Source organism: Erinaceus europaeus, chromosome 5, assembly GCF_950295315.1.
Source record: "Erinaceus europaeus chromosome 5, mEriEur2.1, whole genome shotgun sequence".
Lineage (NCBI taxonomy): Eukaryota > Metazoa > Chordata > Mammalia > Eulipotyphla > Erinaceidae > Erinaceus > Erinaceus europaeus.
The window spans coordinates 11,005,810-11,027,110 of record NC_080166.1 but is presented as its reverse complement, the minus strand read 5'-3'; the positions used below and the strand labels follow the sequence as shown (position 1 = coordinate 11,027,110).

At 59.9% G+C, this 21,301-nt stretch overlaps 2 protein-coding genes across 2 annotated transcripts in view; both read right to left on the bottom strand.

The window, feature by feature from the left end:
• Window positions 1-593: 593 nt before the first annotated feature.
• On the bottom strand, window positions 594-16,015 carry EXOC3 (exocyst complex component 3). The gene is made up of 13 exons (XM_007520535.3): window positions 15,936-16,015; window positions 14,649-14,866; window positions 14,306-14,525; window positions 11,471-12,152; window positions 8,763-8,880; window positions 8,250-8,375; window positions 7,570-7,670; window positions 5,649-5,759; window positions 3,346-3,496; window positions 2,719-2,841; window positions 2,034-2,195; window positions 1,629-1,756; window positions 594-1,088 (listed from the first exon to the last, which is right to left on the bottom strand). The coding sequence occupies exons 1-13, from the start codon at window positions 15,973-15,975 to the stop codon at window positions 917-919; spliced, it is 2,352 nt and encodes a 783-aa protein (XP_007520597.2). The 5' UTR covers window positions 15,976-16,015; the 3' UTR covers window positions 594-916.
• A 609-nt stretch (window positions 16,016-16,624) lies between these two features.
• The window catches only part of AHRR (aryl hydrocarbon receptor repressor), a 33,379-nt gene continuing 28,702 nt past the window's right edge, over window positions 16,625-21,301 (bottom strand). The window contains 5 exon segments of the mRNA XM_060191064.1: window positions 16,625-18,436; window positions 18,439-19,163; window positions 19,294-19,420; window positions 19,798-19,859; window positions 20,741-20,937. Coding sequence (XP_060047047.1) covers window positions 18,192-18,436; window positions 18,439-19,163; window positions 19,294-19,420; window positions 19,798-19,859; window positions 20,741-20,937 — 1,356 coding nt within the window. The 3' untranslated portion in view covers window positions 16,625-18,191.

The following is a 21,301-nucleotide window of genomic DNA, read 5'->3' as shown; positions in this document are numbered from 1 at the left end:
CCCCCATGGCTCCCGGGAGTTGGTCCCTACAGCCTCCCTTGGGAGTCCTACTGTGAGGTCACATGCTTGGGGCAAGAGACACAGCTGCACAGACGGGCCTGGTTCCGCGTCTGGTGATGAGACTAGAGGCTGCTCAGGGACACAGGGTGGATGGAGCCTTGCCCTGCCTTGGTGTCCTGGCACGTCTCAGTGGGACGTCTGACGGACCCCTCCCAGGTGTGTCCACGTCCATTCCGCTGTGACAGTGCGGCTGAGATACTGAGGGGTGTAATGACCCCACGGCACATCATTTACTCATGGGGCCAGCTTGGTGGCGTCAGTGAGGGTGAGCAGGGCCACACTGCTGCATTTGACTCCAGAGGACAGTGTCCAGCGGCCAGGCACCTCTGAGCTGTGACAGCAGAGGGGTGGACACATCTGAGACTGGACTCTTTCCAGAACGAGTCTCCTGAGGAGACCAACGTGGCAGCTTTGCTGTGAAGTGAACCCACATACCCAGACCTGGCTGTGCTCAGCCGCCCTGCCTGACAGGCTGCACCCTTGGGCCCCTGGTCCCCCCAGAGGAACAGGGCAGCCGTGAAGCAGAAAGGTGCTCAGAGCACACAGCCCCGTTTATTCCTCATCTGTGGGTGCTGGGAGGGAGGCGAGGCTGGCAGCTCTGCTGAGGGCATATAGCACAGCTTACACAGGACATGGACACGGACACTCACACTGCCACCTATAAACTGGCACTGGGTAATAAGGACACGGGCCCAGCTGGGGGGGATCACGTAGTCACTCAATGCAGGGTGTCCACGGGAGCCCAGGGACACAGCCCCTGAAGGTGAGGCTGTCTGCGGCAGTCAGCAGCCCTGCTCTGCCAGGGAGAAGGGCCAGCTGTCGTCTGTCCTCCTAGGCATGGTAGCACCTGGATCGGCTACTTGAGCAGCTTGGCCACGGTCAGACTGGGCACCATGATGTCCTTAAAAAGGGGCACGTAGTGGGGGCTCGCCTGTGTGGGGCCCTGCTCCAGGCTCTCGATGATGGTCTGCTTCATGTCCCGGCTGGCATCTCCACGCATGGCCAGCAGCGCGCCTATGTGGTCGTCCCTGCAGACAGGGCCAGGTGTCTGTCCCACTGCCCGGGGCCCCTCAGGGTAGGGTGAGCTTATCCCCCCACCCCTGCCTTTCCTCCCCACACCACTGCTAGGGGGTCTGGACACTGCTTTGTGCCTCCCACCCACCCTGTTCAGGACAGCACGAGGAGGGAGCCATGGCCCTGACCAGAGCATGTCCTCCTGAGGAGTCCAGGCTCCACGCTGCCCCTGCCAATGTGCTGAGAATGGGGAGGGGGGCAGGACAGGGACCCTAGCTGAGGCCTGCTGTGCCCAGGACATGCCCATGGGGTGGGGGGTGGCTATGTCCAGAGCTCTCCTTGCAGAACTGGGAGGGGAGCAGGCTGGAGACCCCAGCCAAGGGCCAGCTGTGTCCAGGACACGACACAGGTGGGAGTGTGTCCAGGGCCGGGGAGCGGGGGCTGTGTCCAGGGATCAATGAGGCCTGTCCTCATGGGTGCTCCCAACAAGGGGCAAGTGTCTGTCCCAAGGCCCTCGGCAACGGTCCCATAATCTGGCCTGCGTGGAGTGGTACCTGATGTCAGGGTACTTGCTGACCAGTGTGGAGACTTCCAGATAGAGCAAGGAGGGGTCCGTGAGCTTGATGACCTCGGCCACGGCGACAATAGTATCACAGTGCCCATCCACATCCTCCCCGAACCCCTGCAAGGGGACAGTCCCAGTGCCAGCTCTGACAGGGTGTGGACAGGCCAGGGGCTCCCTGGTCTCTGCAGAGCCGTCACCCCACTGTCGCAGCTGTGACCCCAGCACGGCCGCACTGAGGTCTGCACTCCCCGTGGAGCCAGCAGACCTGCCCCGGGCTCCCACCCACCTTCTCACAGCCACTGGCTAGCTGCCCAGGGCGCCTGAGGCCCGGGCGCTCACGGACAGCGGCCCCAGGAGCACCCCCCAGGACTGCCCGCGCCCCAGGGCCACTCACGGACGCCAGCTTCCGGAAGAGGAAGCGCAGCTGCTCCGCCTCGCGCACCATCCTCTCGCCGCCCTCCTTGCGCTCCTCGGCGCTGCGGAAGGAGATGCGCTTCTGCATGGCAGCCCGCAGGTACTCCACCACCACGCGCCGGTGCGCCTCTGCCATCATCCTCTGGGCAGGGCAACAGGGTCAGCAGAAGGGTTCCCTCAAGCCCTCTGTCTCCCCAAACTCATGGTGACAGGCCTGAGGCACTCAGGCTGGGCCCTGCCCTTCCCCAGAGGCGTCGGGGATGAGCTCCAGCAGCCACCCAAGGGTGGGGTATGGGTCGGCAGCTGCAGGGTGGGTCTGCACGGCTCTGCCCTGCATCACAAGCTACAGGGAGGCCTGGGCTCCCCACAGGCATGTCGGGAGGGAGCAGCCTCTCCCACAGCATGCAGACATGGCCATGCCACCCCCGTCGCCCTACCAGGGTCTGCTCCACTGGGACCTGCTCCCAAGTCGACATGTGGGGCACTCCACACCAGCACCAGGGCAGCAGCGGACAGCTCCTCGCCCCAGCTGGGGCGCCCCCAGACAAGACAGTAGCAGAGCACCCCCTCCAGGCCCCCAAGGCCAGGCATGAATCGATGCACAGGTGCTGGGGGGAGAGCCCCCCCCAAAGGCCTCCTGCCCTGGAAATCAGACCTCACCTCACCTTCTTATATGGCTTCTTAATTTTAGCAAAGTCATTGAAGTAGTCCTCCACGGTGACACAGATGGTGTCCACAGCGTTGGAGCCCAGCAGCCACTTCTTAGTCATCAGCTCACTGAGATGTTGCTGGAAAGCAGAGGGGCACCTGGACAACAGCCACAGCCCTGCCCCCTACCCGGTCCCAGCTACCACCCCCACTGGGACACCCCTCACCCCCATGGCTGTCAGACGCCTTTCCATGGTGCTAGATGTCCTCATTGAGGGCTTTCCTTTGAAACCTTACTCAAAACAAAGATGTAGGAAGGATGTGTACATGTGTGCACACACAGAGACGCACACACAGACACAGGCACTCACTGGGTAGATCTTGCTTCTAACCTGGAGCCCGCTGAGTGAGCTGTCTGGCCACTTCGACACTCACTGTGTCTCTGTGACTTAGTCAGTGAGAGCGGGCGAAGCGGCTAATGCTGACAGTGACCCCCGCACATGACTGGCTGTCCAGCTACGCATCAGCAGAGCCTAAGGCCCCGTGGGACCTGACTGGGTTCCTGTGCACACAGCACCTGCACAGAGCGAGCCAGCTGGGACCCAAGGGGTGCATGAGCAGTGTGAGTGGGGCTGTAGGCCCACCTCCAGGTCCAGGAAGACCTCTTCCAGCAGGCCGCTGCAGCCCTCCTTGGCGATGGCGTCCAGGACCCCGTCCATGCTGGGCTGGCTCAGGCCCAGGCCCTCCTCCATGTCACTGCTCAGATACTTCCTTTTCAGACTGACGATGGACTCTCTGCAGGGGAGACTCAGGGGTCAGCTGGGGTCACAGTCAGGCCCAGTGAGGGGTCACAGGGATCAGTGTAGATTCACAGGCCCAGCGTGGGGTCACAGGCCCAGTGTGGGGTCACAGTCAGGCCCAGTGAGGGGTCACAGTCAGGCCCAGTGTGGGGTCACAGTGAGGCCCAGTGTGGGGTCACAGTCAGGCCCAGTGTGGGGTCACAGTCAGGCCTAGTGTGGGGTCACAGGCCTAGTGTGGGGTCACAGTCAAGCCCAGTGAGGGGTCACAGTCAGGTCCAGTGAGGGGTCACAGTCAGGCCCAATGTGGGGTCACAGGCCCAGTGTGGGGTCACAGTCAGGCCCAGTGTGGGGTCACAGTCAGGCCTAGTGAGGGGTCATAGTCAGGCCCAGTGTGGGGTCACAGTGAGGCCCAGTGTGGGGTCACAGTCAGGCCCAGTGTGGGGTCACAGTGAGGCCCAGTATGGAGTCACAGGCCCAGTAAGGGGTCACAGTCAGGCCTAGTGAGGGGTCACAGTCAGGCCCAGTGTGGGGTCACAGTGAGGCCCAGTGTGGGGTCACAGTCAGGCCCAGTGTGGGGTCACAGTCAGGCCCAGTGAGGGGTCACAGTCAGGCCCAGTGTGGGGTCACAGGCCTAGTGTGGGGTCACAGTCAAGCCCAGTGAGGGGTCACAGTCAGGTCCAGTGAGGGGTCACAGTCAGGCCCAATGTGGGGTCACAGGCCCAGTGTGGGGTCACAGTCAGGCCTAGTGAGGGGTCATAGGCCCAGTGTGGGGTCACAGTCAGGCCCAGTGTGGGGTCACAGTCAGGCCCAGTGTGGGGTCACAGTGAGGCCCAGTATGGAGTCACAGGCCCAGTAAGGGGTCACAGTCAGGCCTAGTGAGGGGTCACAGTCAGGCCCAGTGTGGGGTCACAGTGAGGCCCAGTATGGGGTCACAGGCCCAGTAAGGGGTCACAGTCAGGCCTAGTGAGGGGTCACAGTCAGGCCTAGTGAGGGGTCACAGTCAGGCCCAGTGTGGGGTCACAGTCAAGCCCAGTGAGGGGTCACAGTCAGGCCCAGTGAGGGGTCACAGGCCCAGTGTGGGGTCATAGTCAGGCCTAGTGAGGGGTCACAGTCAGGCCCAGTGTGGGGTCACAGTCAGGCCTAGTGAGGGGTCACAGTCAGGGCTCAGTGTGGGGTCACAGTCAGGCCCAGTATGGGGTCACAGGCCCAGTGTGGGGTCACAGGCCCAGTGAGGGGTCAGGTCAGTCAGGCCCAGTGAGGGGTCACAGTCAGGCCTAGTGTGGGGTCACAGTCAGGCCCAGTGGGGTCACAGGCCCAGTGTGGGGTCACAGGCCCAGTGAGGGGTCAGGTCAGTCAGGCCCAGTGAGGGGTCACAGTCAGGCCTAGTGTGGGGTCACAGTCAGGCCCAGTATGGGGTCACAGGCCCAGTGTGGGGTCACAGGCCCAGTGAGGGGTCAGGTCAGTCAGGCCCAGTGAGGGGTCACAGTCAGGCCTAGTGTGGGGTCACAGTCAGGCCCAGTGGGGTCACAGGCCCAGTGTGGGGTCACAGGCCCAGTGAGGGGTCAGGTCAGTCAGGCCCAGTGAGGGGTCACAGTCAGGCCTAGTGTGGGGTCACAGTCAGGCCCAGTATGGGGTCACAGGCCCAGTGTGGGGTCACAGGCCCAGTGAGGGGTCAGGTCAGTCAGGCCCAGTGAGGGGTCACAGTCAGGCCTAGTGTGGGGTCACAGTCAGGCCCAGTGGGGTCACAGGCCCAGTGTGGGGTCACAGGCCCAGTGAGGGGTCAGGTCACAGTCAGGCCTAGTGAGGGGTCACAGTCAGGCCCAGTGTAGGGTCACAGACCTAGTGTGGGGTCACAGTCAGGCCCAGTGTGGGGTCATAGTCAGGCCTAGTGAGAGGTCACAGGGCTCAGTGTGGGGTCACAGGCCCAGTGTGGGGTCACAGTCAGGCCCAGTGTGGGGTCACAGTCAGGGCTCAGTGTGGGGTCACAGTCAGGCCCAGTGTGGGGTCATAGTCAGGCCTAGTGAGAGGTCACAGGCCCAGTGTGGGGTCACAGTCAGGGCTCAGTGTAGGGTCACAGTCAGGCCCAGTGATGGGTCACAGTCAAGCCCAGCTGATGCTGGACTGTCAGCCCGCCAGGCCCCACTCACTTGAAGGTCTGGCAGTTGTTGATGATGGCAATCATGTACTGCACATAGCAGTGTGGGTGCTGACGGTCGCGAAGGTGGTCCTCCTTATACTGCTGGGCCTCCTCCTTGTACCTGGGACAAAGCACCCAGCCAGAGCACGCTCAGCGGACACACACTGGCCTCAGGCCACCCACACTTCAGCAGGGGAGGCTCGAAGTGACCACACTGATAAGATGGGCTATAGGGTGGGGTTAGGTCCCTGATCACACGGGGGCCTGTCCCTGAGATGAATTCACCCAGATGTGTAACCCTGCCAGACAACACATTCTCTTTGCAGGCAGAGAAATGAAAAATCCATGTTTCCTAACTGTGAATCAGGGCCAGGCAATAGCACACCAGGTCGAATGCACACATCACCATGTGCAAACACTGAGGTTCCAGGCCCTAGGCCCTACCACGGGGGGATCTTCACAAGTGGTGGAGCAGAGCTACAGGTGTCCCTCTCGTCTCTCTCATATACATGTATATGATTTTTTTTATTTTTATTTTTTCCTCCAGGGTTATTGCTGGGGCTTAGTGCCAGCATTATGAACCCATTGCTCCTAGCAGCCATTTTTTTCTCCCATTTATTTGACAGGACAGAGAAAAACTGAGAGAGGAGATAGAGAAGAAGAGAGGAGAGAGACACCTTCTTCACTGCTCATGAAGTGTCCCTGTTGCAGGTGAGGAGCCAGAGGCTTGAACTTGGATCCCTGTTCTAGTTCTTGCACTTTATACTATGTGCGTAATGGGGTGCTCCACTGCTACCCTGAATCTCTCTCTCCCTTCCCCACTCAATATTTCTCTGCCCTATCAAATTAAGAAAAAGAATACATATCTATTTATACAGTGAACCATGAAGATATATGAAGGAGATGGCAACCTCCCTGGGCTAACCAAGGAGATGAACAGGATCACACACCATGTGCTAAAATCTAACAGAGACAGTGCAGAGGACAGACAGCATCACGGTTATGCAAACAGACTCTCACGCCTGAGGCTCCCAAGTCCCAGGTTCAAGCCCCTACACCACCATAAGCCAAAGCTGAACAGTGCTCAGGTTAAAAAAAAAAAAAGAAATTCTAACAGACAAAGAAAGGATGGGGGCCAGGTGATGGCACACTTGGTATAAGTACATATATCATCATGTGCAAGGACCCGGGTTCAAGGCCCTTCCCCCGACCTGCAGACATTCCAAGACTGCAGCAGAGAGGAAACAGCTTTCTTCAGAATTCCTTGTGCTTTCCCTAGTAGCTGGGGCTGAGGAGGAAACTTCCCCTCTGCAGGTTCCTCTAACAGCTGAAACAGAGGAAGAAAACCTGCTTCTTCTAACAGCTTAGGCTGAAGAGGAAGCGTCCTCACTACTGAACTTCTCTTTTCTCTAATGAAATGACTAAGGCTGATGTGGCCAGGAGGTGGACATGGCTGGAGCTATGAGAACCTGGGAATGGTGCCACACACGGAAAGGCCTACTTCCTCCTTCCCTGTGCTTCACAGCAGAACTCAATCTCCAGACTTACTCTACTTAAGTATCAGGTAAATTAGGATGAACTAACACTTTGAAAAACAAAACAAGGGAGTCGGGCGGTAGCGCAGCGGGTTAAGCGCAGGTGGCGCAAAGTGCAAGGACCGGCATTGGGATCCCAGTTCGAGCCCCCGGCTCCCCACCTGCAGGGGAGTCGCTTCATAGGCAGTGAAGCGGGTCTGCAGGTGTCTGTCTTTTTTCTCCCCCTCTGTCTTCCCTCCTCTCTCCATTTCTCTCTGTCCTATCCAACGACGACATCAATAACAACTACAACAACAATAAAAAAAGACAAGGGCAACAAAAGGGAAAATAAATAAATAAAAAAAGAAAAACGAAATAAAGTGCTTTCTAGATGAACACACCGGCAGAAACACACACCTACTTAGGAAGGAGTTCATCTGCTGGAGACACAGAACTAACACCTTTGTCTTCAATTCTTCACTTATCTGAGCAGCAACTTGAAGATTCTGTTCAAACATCTAAAAACCAGACGACATATGAGATCCGACAGAAAGCACAAAATGCACTCACTTCCACTAGCCTCCTACCCACCAACAGCACAGATTTAGAAACAGGTGAGCTACTTGAAGCAGTAAGTTCAGCCAAGTGTGTGTCATCAAGTAAGCCCCTGGGACTCATTACTGGCCACCTGCAGACGGCTGTTTTACCAGGGGACAGAGAGGTGGGGCTGTGAGCTGGGGTTGTCTGGGGCCAGACACTTCTAAAAGCTGCTCTGTAGGAAGCAGCAGGAGGAGGCAGCTCCAAGCCTGGGGTGGGGGTGGGGGTGGGGGTGGGGCAGGGTGGACGGGCTAGGCAGTGCTCCCCTCACACGTGCCTGCAGCGTGTCACCTTCTGCAAGTAAAGGGAGGCGCAGATGTAGCTGTCATTTGGATGTGTCAGCAGTCCACATCCCCAGGGGCTGAGGAGGCAGTGCAGCCTAGCACCACCACCACCCCCCACACCCCCCACACCCCCACACACCGCCATTGAGCTCAGTCCTGAGATGAAGAGCCAGCAGACACATTGGCCCCTCCACACCGCCAAGGCTTCCAGGGTACCTGGAAGACGATGGCAGGGAGCGTTGTCTGAAAGTACCCGTCCTGGTCAGCCTCTGGCTCAGTCTCTCGCATCCAGTCTTTCTTGTCTGTCTCCAGAGCTTTCCGTAGCCAGGCGATGATGTTGGACTAAGGTGAGTATCACAGGGAAGGAGAAAAGAACAGGCCCTGAGTCACGCTGCCCAGAGCAGCTGCAGAGACCAGACACAGGCCCGGGTGACTTGGTCACAGGCTCCGGCGCCTCCAGAGGACACGGCTCCCACTGCACGTGGCCCCCAGTGGCCACCGCCTCTGTCTGAAGCCATGATGAACAACACGCCAAGGACACAGTCAGACAAGGACCAGGCACACCCCCCACAGCTCAGGTCAAAGCCAACGTTTGACTCAAGGATTCCAGGACGCCAGGCAGTTCTGAGCCCACATGCCCTCGGGAAGCAGGGCTGGCAGGCTCCCTGCCACCTACAGGTGGGGCAGCCCAGAACCGCCCTGGTGTCCGGCCCTCAGCCCACGACTCACGGTGAGAGTTGACATGTAGGTGTCCAGCAGCTCAGAGATCACATGTGGAGCGAGAAGAGACTCCAGGGCACTGACGTCCACCTCTGGGGCCAGCTCCAGGTTCCCCATCATCTCGCAGCTATGAGGCGCAGGAGGAAACTCCGTCAGGGGACGACAGAGCCCTGCTGACACGCCGCTTCCCTGCAGCCAGGAATCGAGGCGGGCGACCCAGGCTCCGCTTGGCAGAGACACCCAGGAGCCTAAGGCCAAGGCCTTCCTCCTCTACTTCAGATGCAGTTGCGAGTGGCCTCTCATAGGGCATCGGCCAACAGGCCCACTCCCGGGGGAGAGAGAACTCAGGCAGACGAATCTGGCTGGCCAGGAGGTGGATGAGGAGGTAGACTCGGACGCTTGAGGTCCCAAGTTCCACCCCCAGTACCAGAGTGATGCTCTGGTTCTCCTTCTCTCTCCTCTCTGCCAAGTAAGGAAATAAATATTACCGCAAGTGACCTCGAAAAATAAACATCACCAAACCACCTCTTAGACTGAGCGCTGACTGCCAGAGCTAGCAAAGTGGCTAGCAGGGGGCCTATATATAGACACACAGACGCACACACGCAGATGCACGCGCACACACACACGCAGAACTACTTCTGAGCCCGCGGGCTCTGTAAGCTAATGTTAAATCACTAGCAGTGAGCACTTTCAGACAGACGCACACAGAACTATTTCTGAGCCCGCGGGCTCTGTAAGCTAATGTTAAATCACTAGCAGTGAGCACTTTCAGACAGACGCACACAGAACTACTTCTGAGCCCGCGGGCTCTGTAAGCTAATGTTAAATCACTAGCAGTGAGCACTTTCAGACAGACGCACGCAGAACTACTTCTCAGCCCACGGGCTCTGTAAGCTAATGTTAGATCACTAGCAGTGAGCACTTTCAGACAGACGCACACACGCAGAACTATTTCTCAGCCCGCAGGCTCTGTAAGCTAATGTTAGATCACTAGCAGTGAGCACTTTCAGACAGACGCACACACGCAGAACTATTTCTCAGCCCGTGGGCTCTGTAAGCTAATGTTAGATCACTAGCAGTGAGCACTTTCAGACAGACGCACACACGCAGAACTATTTCTCAGCCCGCAGGCTCTGTAAGCTAATGTTAGATCACTAGCAGTGAGCACTTTCAGACAGACGCACACACGCAGAACTATTTCTCAGCCCGTGGGCTCTGTAAGCTAATGTTAAATCACTAGCAGTGAGCACTTTCAGACAGACGCACACACGCAGAACTACTTCTCAGCCCGTGGGCTCTGTAAGCTAATGTTAGATCACTAGCAGTGAGCACTTTCAGACAGACACACACAGAACTACTTCTCAGCCCATGGGCTCTGTAAGCTAATGTTAGATCACTAGCAGTGAGCACTTTCAGACAGACACACGCAGAACTATTTCTCAGCCCGCAGGCTCTGTAAGCTAATGTTAGATCACTGGCAGTGAGCACTTTTAGACAGACACACACAGAACTACTTCTCAGCCCGTGGGCTCTGTAAGCTAATGTTAGATCACTAGCAGTGAGCACTTTCAGACAGACACACGCAGAACTATTTCTCAGCCCGCAGGCTCTGTAAGCTAATGTTAGATCACTGGCAGTGAGCACTTTTAGACAGACGCACGCAGAACTACTTCTCAGCCCGCAGGCTCTGTAAGCTAATGTTAAATCACTAGCAGTGAGCACTTTCAGACAGACACACACAGAACTATTTCTCAGCCCGCGGGCTCTGTAAGCTAATATTAAATCACTAGCAGTGAGCACTTTCAGACAGACACACACAGAACTACTTCTCAGCCCGCAGGCTCTGTAAGCTAATGTTAGATCACTAGTCGTGAGCACTTTCAGACAGACACACGCAGTTTTGCCGGAGCAGAGCTGTGCTAGGGATTAAACTCAGGGCCTCACAGGAAAGGTCTGTGCTCCACTTTTTCAGCCCCAAAGCAGGGCTGGGGCAAGCTCATAACAACAGGCCAGAGGAACACGTCTTCTGAACACGGGGCACGTCTGGGCTCCTCGGGGCCGTCCCCCACAGGGAAGGCTCCACAGTCAGCCTACACCAGCAGCCCAAGGCCTGGCACTGCCGGCCATGGACACGGTCCCGGTGTCCCTGGAGCATACCGGCAAGCCCGCCTTCTCTGCAGCTTCTGTAATGAAAAGTGCCTGTGCAGGGCAGGGGAGGCGGCTCATGGAAGAACACAGACTCACGCAGACGGCCCCGCTTCCACCCAGACACGCCAACGAGCATGAGCCCACCCCGACCGTGAGCAGTGCTGAGACCAACCGTGGCACCCCACAGCCACATGACACAACAATGTCTGTGCACCAGCGGTGAGACGGAGACGTCTGCAGGTACTGAATACCGCCTCCTGCTCAGCCTGGGGAATGAAAGGGGCTTCCCCTCAGCTCAGCAGAGCCCACACCATCCTCAGTTCAGCACAGACTATGCCCAGGCCTGTCCTGAACTGGCACAGGGCAGAGGCACTGCTGCACCTGACCTTCACACCTGGCTGTGCCAACATCTGGACAAGACGGCCCCGGAAGAGCCAGCAAGGAACTGCCAAGAGCTTACCCGCAGTGGGCTTCAGGGAGAGAAGGGGGGGGACTGACCCAGGCGAGCAGGCTGGGGAGACACCTGGTGCAGGGCTGGGACCCAGGTGAGCGGGCTGGGGAGTCACCTGGTGTAGGTGTTGAGGACCCAGGTGAGCAGGCTCACTATCTCGTTTGCCTCCAGGTCCTCTGCGGCCAGCTCCTGCATGCGCGTGCTCAGGGCCTGGTGGTACATGCCCAGGAGGCTGCGGAAGATCCCGTAGTGGGCGGGGAAGCACTGCACCAACAGGCTTTTGGCCACGAGCAGGTCGTCCAGCACGTACTTCCTGATGATCTCCAGGTGGCGCACGAGCCACATCTTGTCCGACTCCCTGGTGTCGGCCTGGGTGCCCTCGATCCTGGTGGTCACCGTCCTGTCCAGGACGGAGAACATCTTGTCCTTCCAGCGCTTGGGCCGCCCCGGGGGCACGAAGCCCGTCTGCTTCTTGCGGTCCAGGATGCGCCGGTCGATCTTCTCCTCCCTCTCGATGATCCTCACCACTGAGACCAGCAGCGTGGGGTCCCGGCGCACGGTCACCAGCGCCCGCTGCAGCACCATCCACAGCTGCTTGGCCAGCTCGTCCGAGAGCCCCTGCGTGCTCCCGAAGTAGCTGTGGATGAGGGTCATGTCCCGCGTGTTCCCGCTGTCCATGCGGTACTGCTCGTACATCAGCCCGTCCCGGGAGCACTCCAGGTCCATCAGCTTGCGGTGGGCCTGCAGGAGCGCCCCCTGCTCGATCAGGTCCTGCGTCTCCCGCACAATCTCGGGCACTGCGGGAGGTGGAAGCGTGCTGAGGACAGTGGTGCAGGCACGGCGCCTCGCACCCTCTCCTCAGCAGCAGGGCCGGCGTCTGCCAGAACTCTGACAAGAGTGGTTAGAACTCAGTGATAGACCAAACACACCCATCCAAAAAGATCTGTGTGCACCTAAGCTCACAGCAGCACAATTTCTAATAGCCAAAACCTGGAAGCCGCCCAGGTGTCCAACAGCACATGAGTGGCTGAGAAAGCTGTGGTCAAGATACACAGCGGAATACTACTCGGCTTTGAAGAAGGATGAAGTTACCTTCTTCCCCTCATCTTGGCTGGAGCTTGAAGGAATCCTGTGAAGTGAGGTCAGCCAGAAAGAGAAGGATGAAGATGGGCTGATCTCACTCATGGATGAAATTGGGAGCCGGGTGGTAGCATAGTGGGTTAAGCGCAGGTGGCACAAAGCGCAAGGACCGGCTTAAGGATCCCGGTTCAAGCCCCCAGATCCCCACCTGAAGGGGGGGTCGCTTCACAAGCAGTGAAGCAGGTCTGCTGGTGTCTTTCTCTCTCCCTCTCTGTCTTCCCCTCCTCTCTCCATTTCTCTCTGTCCTGTCCAACAACGAAGACAACAAAAAAAACTACAACATAAAAAACAACAAGGGCAACAAGAAGGGAATAAATAAATATTTTTTTAAAAAAAAGAAAGTGGAGAAATCAGAACAGAAGGGGAAACACAGAGCAGAACGTGAACTGGAGTTGGTGTCTTGCCCCAAAGTAAAGGACTCGTGGGTGAGGGGAAGGGCTCAGGTTTCCAGGTTTCCATCATGTTCCAGCATAATGACAGTGGAGGACCTAGAGGGGGGGTTGAATCATTATGTGGAAAACTGAGAAATGTTACACATGTACAAACTATTGTATTTTACTGTTGACTGTAAAGCATTAATCTCTCCATAGAGAAATTAAAAAAAAAAAAAAAGGAAGAAATCACTAACAGGAAAAAATCCACAGATTTTTGGATATTAAACACCACTAACACTGGATCAAAATTAAGTTCCTGGGAGTCAGAAAACACTCAGCTGAGGGGCCGTCGGTGGCACACCTAGCTAACTGTATGTTGCCATGCAAAAGGACATGAGTTCAAAGCCCTGGTCCCCACTAACGGGGATTCATGAGCAGTGAATCAATACTACAGGTCTCGGCTTGTGTCTCTCTCTCGTCCTCTCTCCCTCTGCCTTTCTGTCTCAATCCAATAAAATGAAAAATAAGCTAGAAAGAAACAAATGCTACTTAGCTAAAATAGAAACGGAAGTATCTGGGGCTAGGAAACAGTCCACTCTGCACAGCGCAGCTTTATCACAAGGAAGGACCCACGCTCCAGCCCGACACCACATGGAGGGACCAGCCCTGAAAACAATGGAATCTCTCCCTTTCTGTCTTAGGTCATCAAAAAAGGAAAAAGAAAAACAAATCAAGAAACCAACTTCTCAAAAACAAAATAAAAAGGGCTTGCCAGGAGTGGTGGAATCGTGCGAGTGTGACGCTCCAGTGCAGCAAAATGAGTGACACGCAACTCACCGGCGCATGAGGGGACCTGGTGTGGCGTACCTGGGTGCCCGCACACATTCCTAGGCGCGAGGACCAGGGTTCGAGCCCCTGATTCCTCCTCCCTGCCTGCAGGGAGGGAAGCCTCACAAGTGGTGAAGCAGGTCTGCAGGTGTTTTTCTTTCTCTGCCCTTTCAATTTCTCTTTGTCTTGTCAAATAGAGAGAGAAGGGGAAATGGCCTTCAGAAGCTCTGGACTCATCACGTAGGCACCGAGCCCCAGCGATGACCCCAGCGGCAATTAAACGAACAGACAGACAAACAAAAGAAAGAAAGCAAACAAAAAACCATGCATAGGAGGCGGGGTAAAAGGCGTCTGAAAACAGTATGTGTGTGACTAGTCACTGCTGTTAGGACAGAGCTGCGCCAACCTCCCTCTAACTGGGGAGCTGCCACCCAGACCCCCAGAGAAGAGACTGAACAGCTGGTAGAGACACAGGACAGATGCCCACAAGCACCAGTCATCCTGGGCACATCTCCAGCGGGCTAACCTTCAGCTGGATGGGTGGCCCCACCCGAGAAGCTGTCCTTGGGGTCCTAGAGCTCACCCACCTCACCCGCGCCCCCACCCACCTGAGAAGATGCTCTTGAGGTTCTCCACAGCGGCGGCCAGCTGGCTGTGCCGCACCACGGCGTCCTTCACGTCCCGGAGGCTCTCGATGGTGCTGATGCTCTGGCGCCAGTCGGTGCTCACGGCACCCAGGGCGCGCCGGATGTCCCTGACGTCGGTCAGAGCGCTGTGCAGCTGGCTCAGGCCCGTGCGCACGCCGTCCAGCTGGGACTGGATGGCGGCCTGGCCAGGCGGGTGGGAGGTGAGTGCCGGGGATGCGCAGGACACCCCAAGCTCCGGCCTGGCCCTCCCGTGGGGGGGGGGGCTCTGCGGCGGTCTCCCCCAGCACCCGTCCATCCTGCCCACCTTGAGCCGGGCTTCCACCGATGCCTTCTTGCGGGCCTCCCTCCGGCGGTACTGCTCCACCTTGTCCAGCTGGTCGGGGCGCTGCAACATGCCCGCCACCCTCTGTACGGCCGTGGCCACGGCCTCGCGGTCGGTCTCCTTCATGGTGCAGGGCTGGGGCGCCCGGTGGTCACGCCTGACGTGGGCCCTGTGAGCGGAAGCCGCCACGCTACAGCGTCCTGAGTGCGGGGAGACGCGGTGGGGTGTCAAGGGGGGGGTGACACCATAAGGGTGTCGGGAGGGTTCCCATGTCACACGAGTGTCCTGGGGGTGATGGGGGTCCCATGGCACACTAGTGGGGGGGTGGGGGGCCCCATGTCACATGAGTTGGGGGGTGATGGGAGTCTCCATGTCACACTAGTGGGGGGGTGGGGGTCTCCATGTCACAGGAGTGTCCTGGGGGTGATGGGGGTCCCATGTCACACTAGTGGGGGGGTGGCGGGGGTCCCTGTGTCACACGAGTGTCCTGGGGGTGATGGGGGTCCCATGTCACACTAGTGGGGGGTGGGGGGCCCCATGTCACATGAGTGGGGGGGTCATGGGGGGGTCCCATGTCACATGTGTCCTGGGGGTGATGGGAGTCTCCATGTCACACTAGTGCGGGGGGATGGGGGTCTCCATGTCACAGGAGTGTCCTGGGGGTGATGGGGGTCCCATGTCACACTAGTGGGGGGGTGGCGGGGGTCCCCGTGTCACACGAGTGTCCTGGGGGTGATGGGGGTCCCATGTCACACTAGTGGGGGGTGGCGGGGGTCCCCGTGTCACACCAGTGTCCTGGGGGTGATGGGGGTCCCATGTCACACTAGTGGGGGGGTGGCAGGGGTCCCATGTCACACGAGTGTCCTGGAGATGATGGGCGTCCCCAAGTCACACGAGTATCCTGGGGGTCCCCATGTCACACGAGTGGGGGGGCGCAGAAGGCAGAAGCAGCACGAACCTCACCCCCAGTCTGAGGGGCAGGGCGGGGCCGTCCTCCACCCCCCTGCGGGGACAGGAGGCAGGAGGGTCACCCAACGTCCTCTACACCCGCGCCAGGGCGACTCGCCCCTGGGTGCCGACGCCGGAGACCCCCGCCCGCCCGTCCCCGCAGACCCCCCGCCCGCCCGTCCCCGCAGACCCCCCGCCCGCCCGTCCCCGCAGACCCCCGCCCGCCAGTCCCCGTCTCTGCAGCGCGGCCCCGGGAGCCGGAGGGCGGAGCGGGGGGCGGACCCCGAGGGGACGGACTACAGCGCCCCGGCAGGTCCTCACCTCCTGCCGCCTCAGAGCCCAGCCGGAAGTGGCCGGCCATTGACACTTCTGCTTCCGGCTGCGCGGGAGGCGGGGCCAGGCACGCGCACAGGACGCCGAGTGACGTCATCCCGCGCCGCAGGAGCCGGAAATCGGAGGGTTGTGCGAGAGGGGTTTTGGGTTCGGGGCCTTAGGGTCGGGGCTGGCCAGTGTCCCCGGGGGAGGGGTCAGCCAGTGTCCTTGTGGTCGGGGTCAGCCAGTGTCCCCGGGGGAGGGGTCAGCCAGTGTCCCCGGGGGAGGGGTCAGCCAGTGTCCCCGGGGGAGGGGTCAGCCAGTGTCCCCGGGGGAGGGGTCAGCCAGTGTCCCCGGAGGAGGGGTCAGCCAGTGTCCCTGGGGGAGGGGTCAGCCAGTGTCCCCGGGCGAGGGGTCAGCCCTGGGCCAGTGTCCCGAGGGGACTAGGCCAGTGTTTCTGGGGTGTAGGCTAGGGACTCCTGGCTCAGGGGTGCAGCCAGGCAGGGCTGTGGGTGACGGGCTGGAGGAGACAGTGTGGCAGGACTGATGAGCGAAGTGGACATCTGAGGTTGCCGCACACCTGGGGACACGGGGTGGGAACACTGAGAGCACTCCCCCCTCCCCGGGAGGAAGTGAAGTCCCTGCTGTGGAGATGCCCCCGGGGCCTCCAGGAGCAAGAAAGACACGGCACACTCGTGAACACATGGGACATGTGAATATTTGACATATTCCACATGGCTTGAACACTGCACCGGTGGATGGGAACACACATGGACACATGCTTGGACACATGATCACACATGGACATGCTTGCACATGGTGCTCACAAGTACTAGGTTCTTCACAGCTCCCGCTTCACAATCTTCCCTCCTCTAAGCTGGTCAGGGCCCTGCACTTGGGACAGGAGACAGCAGGACAGCAGGGTGGCTCACAGGGCTCGTCCTATCCTGGGCACCTTGGATGGCCGAGCCGGGCAGGGCTCTGGGCCAGAACAGCCAGAAGCCACACAACATCACATACTGCGCCCCCAGAACTCACTTGCTGGGACAGAGCCCCAGGAACTGAGTCAGCTGGCCCTGCGGACGGCTCCCTCCTGCTGCAGGCCTGGAGGGGAGTGGGACCTGCTGTCTTCTGCCCTAGTGCTGTAGGGTGGTCTGGACCCATCCTGGGATGCGTGGTGCCCAGAGTCTCAGCGGAGCCTGGCCAGCGTGCCTGGCACAGTCGGCAAAAAGGACCCACTCTGATGGGAGTGGAGTCTCGTTTCTGTCTGCGGGGCCTCCCACACCAGAAAACAAGACCCTCCCTGCAGAGGACATCTGGTCCAGTCCACCGACCATACCCCTGCAGACCACCCCACAGCCCACCCTTACTGCCCACCTGCTGCCAAGTCTGAGGGGAAGATTGTCCCCCAAGAATCTCCCCATGACAGGGCCAGTCACCTCTCCACTTCACAGGTCAAGAGCAGTGTCCAGTGGGCAGCTGGGACGGTGCCAGCCTGCTGGCCAGTGGGAGAGCCACTGGGGCAGTACCTGGTCTCAGTACCCAGGACTGCAGTGAGAGGACCAAGGTGTGGGGGAGTCCAAGGTGTGGGACCAAGGTGTGCAGCCCCACTTCTGTGAGCATGGGGAGAGCTGTGACACGGCAGTCATGGACAGGGCTGTGGTGGGAATGCCGGGCGTGGGAACGCCGTACGGCATGTGTGAAAAGCCACGTTGTGTAGTCTGCATTTTACAACTTAAGCAAGTCCGGGTAGGTCCTGAAAAGTGCTCCAGCAGAAACATGCTGCATCCTTTCCCCTCTGTTCCCGTTCTAGGTGGCTGGCAGTGTCCAACTATTGGGAGGGACCACCCACAGATGGGAGGACTAGGCTGTGGCTTAGAAACGGCCGGCCACACCCCACAGCACCCACCCGTCTGTGTGGGCACAGATGTGCTTCCAGGATTCTTCAGGACGAAGTACTGCACTGGGGCTGGTGTCAGCCTCCACCAGGAGCCAGGCTCCAGCAGCCTCGTGGCCTGGGGGGGGGGGTCGGGTCTGCCCAGTGCCCATCGGGTGTGGAGCTGGGCACCCAGCCTGGACCGCCCCCACTCCCCAGGGAGGACACCAGCCATCTGAGCTCCTTGCCGACCTCCCCGTCGGTGTACATGCTGGAGTCACTGCTCTGAGGTGCTCCTGGAGGTGTGGCCTTGTCTTCTAGTGGGCGAGTGGGCAGCCTGCTGGCTTCTGGAACAGTCTACCCCTGGGGAGGCACGCTGCACTCTGGATTTATGGGGCATTCACACAGACTCTGGGGTCACACCTGCTCCCCCCAGCCTCCGAGGAGGGTCCCCATTCACCCCAGTCAGGACATCCAGACAGGGCAGGTGGGTCCCTCCCTTTGCCCAGCTGGACGTCCAGCATGCAGTGTGAACACGCTCTCCAGCAGCACCCACCCCCCTGCCCAAGGCAGGAGCATGTGGAGACCTTGGGTGGCACCTGTATCACCAAGGCACTTTTGGGGAGCAGCCCAGCACCCCACCCTGGCCATGAGTGGCCCATTGCTGGAAGTCTGGGGGCTCGAGTTTGATGGTGGGGGCCCTGCAGTCCTGGGCTGGCGTGGGGGGCTGGTGGTCGTGCACACAGAGGCCAGGAGGCAGCCGGGGCCCTACATGGGCACAAGGGGCTGTATTGAGGTGGGGCAGCTCTCTGCCTGGCCCAGGGGCACAGAAGGGGGACCCGCACTCAAGCTCTGACTTGAGGTGTGCCCTGGGGGGCAAGGTAGCCCCCAGCCACATGTGGGGCAGGGGGCAGCCGCCGGTGTCCGAGGGCCCCGGGACAGTCTCCATCTTGATGGGCAGGTGCAGGGGTGGCCTGGGGGCGCACAGGGTTCCGGGAGGCATGGTTCCTGTGCCCCGTAGCTTGGTGTCCCTCGTGGGGTAGCCTTCCACTAGGAGCCCACTGTCAGGGGCCCCTTGGGGGAAGGGGCAGCTGGGGCGAGGCTGCACCTGGCCAGGGCCCCCCTCCTGCAGGACCCTGGGGTGAAGCTGGTCTCCGTGGCCAGCAGAACAGGGACCAGCAATTGTGGGGAGCCCGCCGGCCCTCATGGGTTCCAGCTTTAGCCGGCTGCCCAGCCTGGGCTTCCCTGTCCATGCCAGCAGTCGCCCGGGCCCCCGCGGCTGGAAACAGCAGTCGTAGGGGTAGGGATGCCCCCTTCTGCAGGCCCGGGCTTGTTCCCCGGGATGCTCTCCAGCCATATCCCTGTGGGCAGAGCTCTGTCAGGTGGCCATCCTCTCCCACACCCCCTGGGAGGGGGGAGTCCACCCTGCACGGGGGGGGGGACCTGAGACCTTCCTGGCTGACACAGCTCAAGAATCCTCAGGCCACTTACCTCACAGGCCGTGGGGGACTGAAGATGAGGTCAGCCCGGAGGCACAGACAGGGCGACCCTGTAGCCCAGCTTCTGGCCTCCGGATGCTCCCTGAACACGGATGGGCCACACTCATTGTCACCCCATCCTGGGACAGAGAGGAGACAGGCTTGGGAACAGGCCACCTCTCAAGGGCTTGTCTCACCACAGCCAGGGCTCCCAGCCTCTGCTGCATCCAGGCCCCTGCCACACACACACCTAGAAACCCCACACACACACACACACTGCACCCAGACCCTCTGCCTGCACCCAGAAGCCTCCCTGCATCCAGACTGACCCTGCACCCAGCCCTCCTGCAGGTAGATCCTCTACACCCAGCCCCTCAGTGCTCAGCTCCCCTGCACCCAGACATCCTGTACCCACACCTCCCTGCAGCTAGACCCCCAGTGCACCCAGACCCTATGTACCCAGACCCCCTAAGGCCTCTGGGAAGCCACCATTCACTAGGGTGTGTGGGACGGGTACCTGTGCAGTAGCTGGGTTTTGCCTGCAACTCTGGGTCCCAAGAGCCTGGGGCCGGTGTTGCTCTGTGGGGATGGAGGACAGGAGCCTTGTCACCTCGGCTGTGAGGAGGAGCCAGCATGGCCAGACCCCCAGAGGGGACCCTGGGTTGTCCGCCCCTCAGCTGCCACCCTCCCTGCTGCAGCCAGGCCCTCCTCACTGCTGCATGGAGGCCGTTTCTTAGATTCTTTCAGAGACCCTGCCCACACCCGCTGCAATGCCCACACCAACCCTCCCACCCCCCTGCACCCTCACATAGTTGTTCCCACAGTCCCTGCACTGGCACTCACACTGGCCCTGCATACATGCGTGCACAGACACCACCAGTGCCTGCACTGCACTTCCCCGAGTGAGCACCAGGGGGCGAAGGATCCCACACCCAGACGGGCTGGGCTGTCCAGCTGGGTTAGTCCAGGCAAGAGCTGAGCACCTCACACCCCCAGCCTTGCACGGACACCCCAGACCTTGCTGGCGGCCAGCCAGGACCATCCCAGAGACCCCTCCAGAGGGCGCTGGGCATGCCATGCCTCCTACCTCACCCTACCTTCCACAGCCTCCCCCGCCGGGAGTGGACGCCACCCTCACATGCCCACCTCCCTGGCCTCACCTGCCCACACCTGTCCACACCCGTCCACACCCGTCCACACCTACTCTCACCTGTCCATATCTGCCCATACCTGCCCTCTCCTGCGGGTGCCTCTCAGAGGAAGACATCTACATTAGTTTGTCAAAAACTCCTGGAAATGACGGTTCTGCCTGTTCCTCCTCACTCAGCACCCCCTGGCTCCCCACAGAGCGCCCCAGTACACAAATGGATAGAGGGGGGGTGAGAATAGGGGCCCCTGGACAGGATGAGGTTGGGGACATGGGCCCCTGGACAGAGCGAGGGTGGAGCCAGCCCACTCACCTGGTGTCTGTCAGGGAGGACTCTGCCCGGTGCCGGGTCCGCAGGAGGGAGCCCTTTGCTCTCAGGTCAGCTGTGGGTGGAGGGACCACAGGCACCACCACGCAGAACAGTGAGAGCCGCGGGGGCAGGGCCACCCCCGAGGGCGTCTTCCGCTTCTGCCCAAACAGGAACCTCAGTTTCCCCTGGACCTGCATGGTCTGGGTCAGAGGCAGGAGGCATATCACAGATCGAGAACAGTGGGGCCCAGTGTCTCAGTGTCACAGGACCTCCATGTCCCCACAGGCCCCTCCTGACATGTGGCGAGCATGTGCCCCCATGATCTGAACCACAGCACCACCGGCGCCACAACTCTGGGACTCGCTGGAGAAGATCACCTGAAGGTGGGCAGTGGCCACCCAGGGGAGCACACACTGCCCCACAGGACCCAGGCTTCAGCCCTTGTCCCCAGCTGTGGTGGTGGTGGAGGCAGTGCTGCAGGTGTCCCCCTCCCATTTCCCTGTCCCTGCCCCCTCGCCATCCACTTTCCCCCACCCCCCCTCCCCGTCAGCCTCTATTAAATAA

Bases quoted from the DNA above. Each gene is read 5' to 3' on its own strand.
- EXOC3 (XM_007520535.3), bottom strand. From the start codon at position 15,975: ATGGCCGGCCACTTCCGGCTGGGCTCTGAGGCGGCAGGAG. The intron at 14,867-15,935 runs GTGAGGACCTGC...CCCCGCACTCAG, and splicing joins GGGCTCTGAGGCGGCAGGAG to GACGCTGTAGCGTGGCGGCT. The intron at 5,760-7,569 runs GTGTGTGTTTCT...GCTTTGTCCCAG, and splicing joins ATGAACTCCTTCCTAAGTAG to GTACAAGGAGGAGGCCCAGC.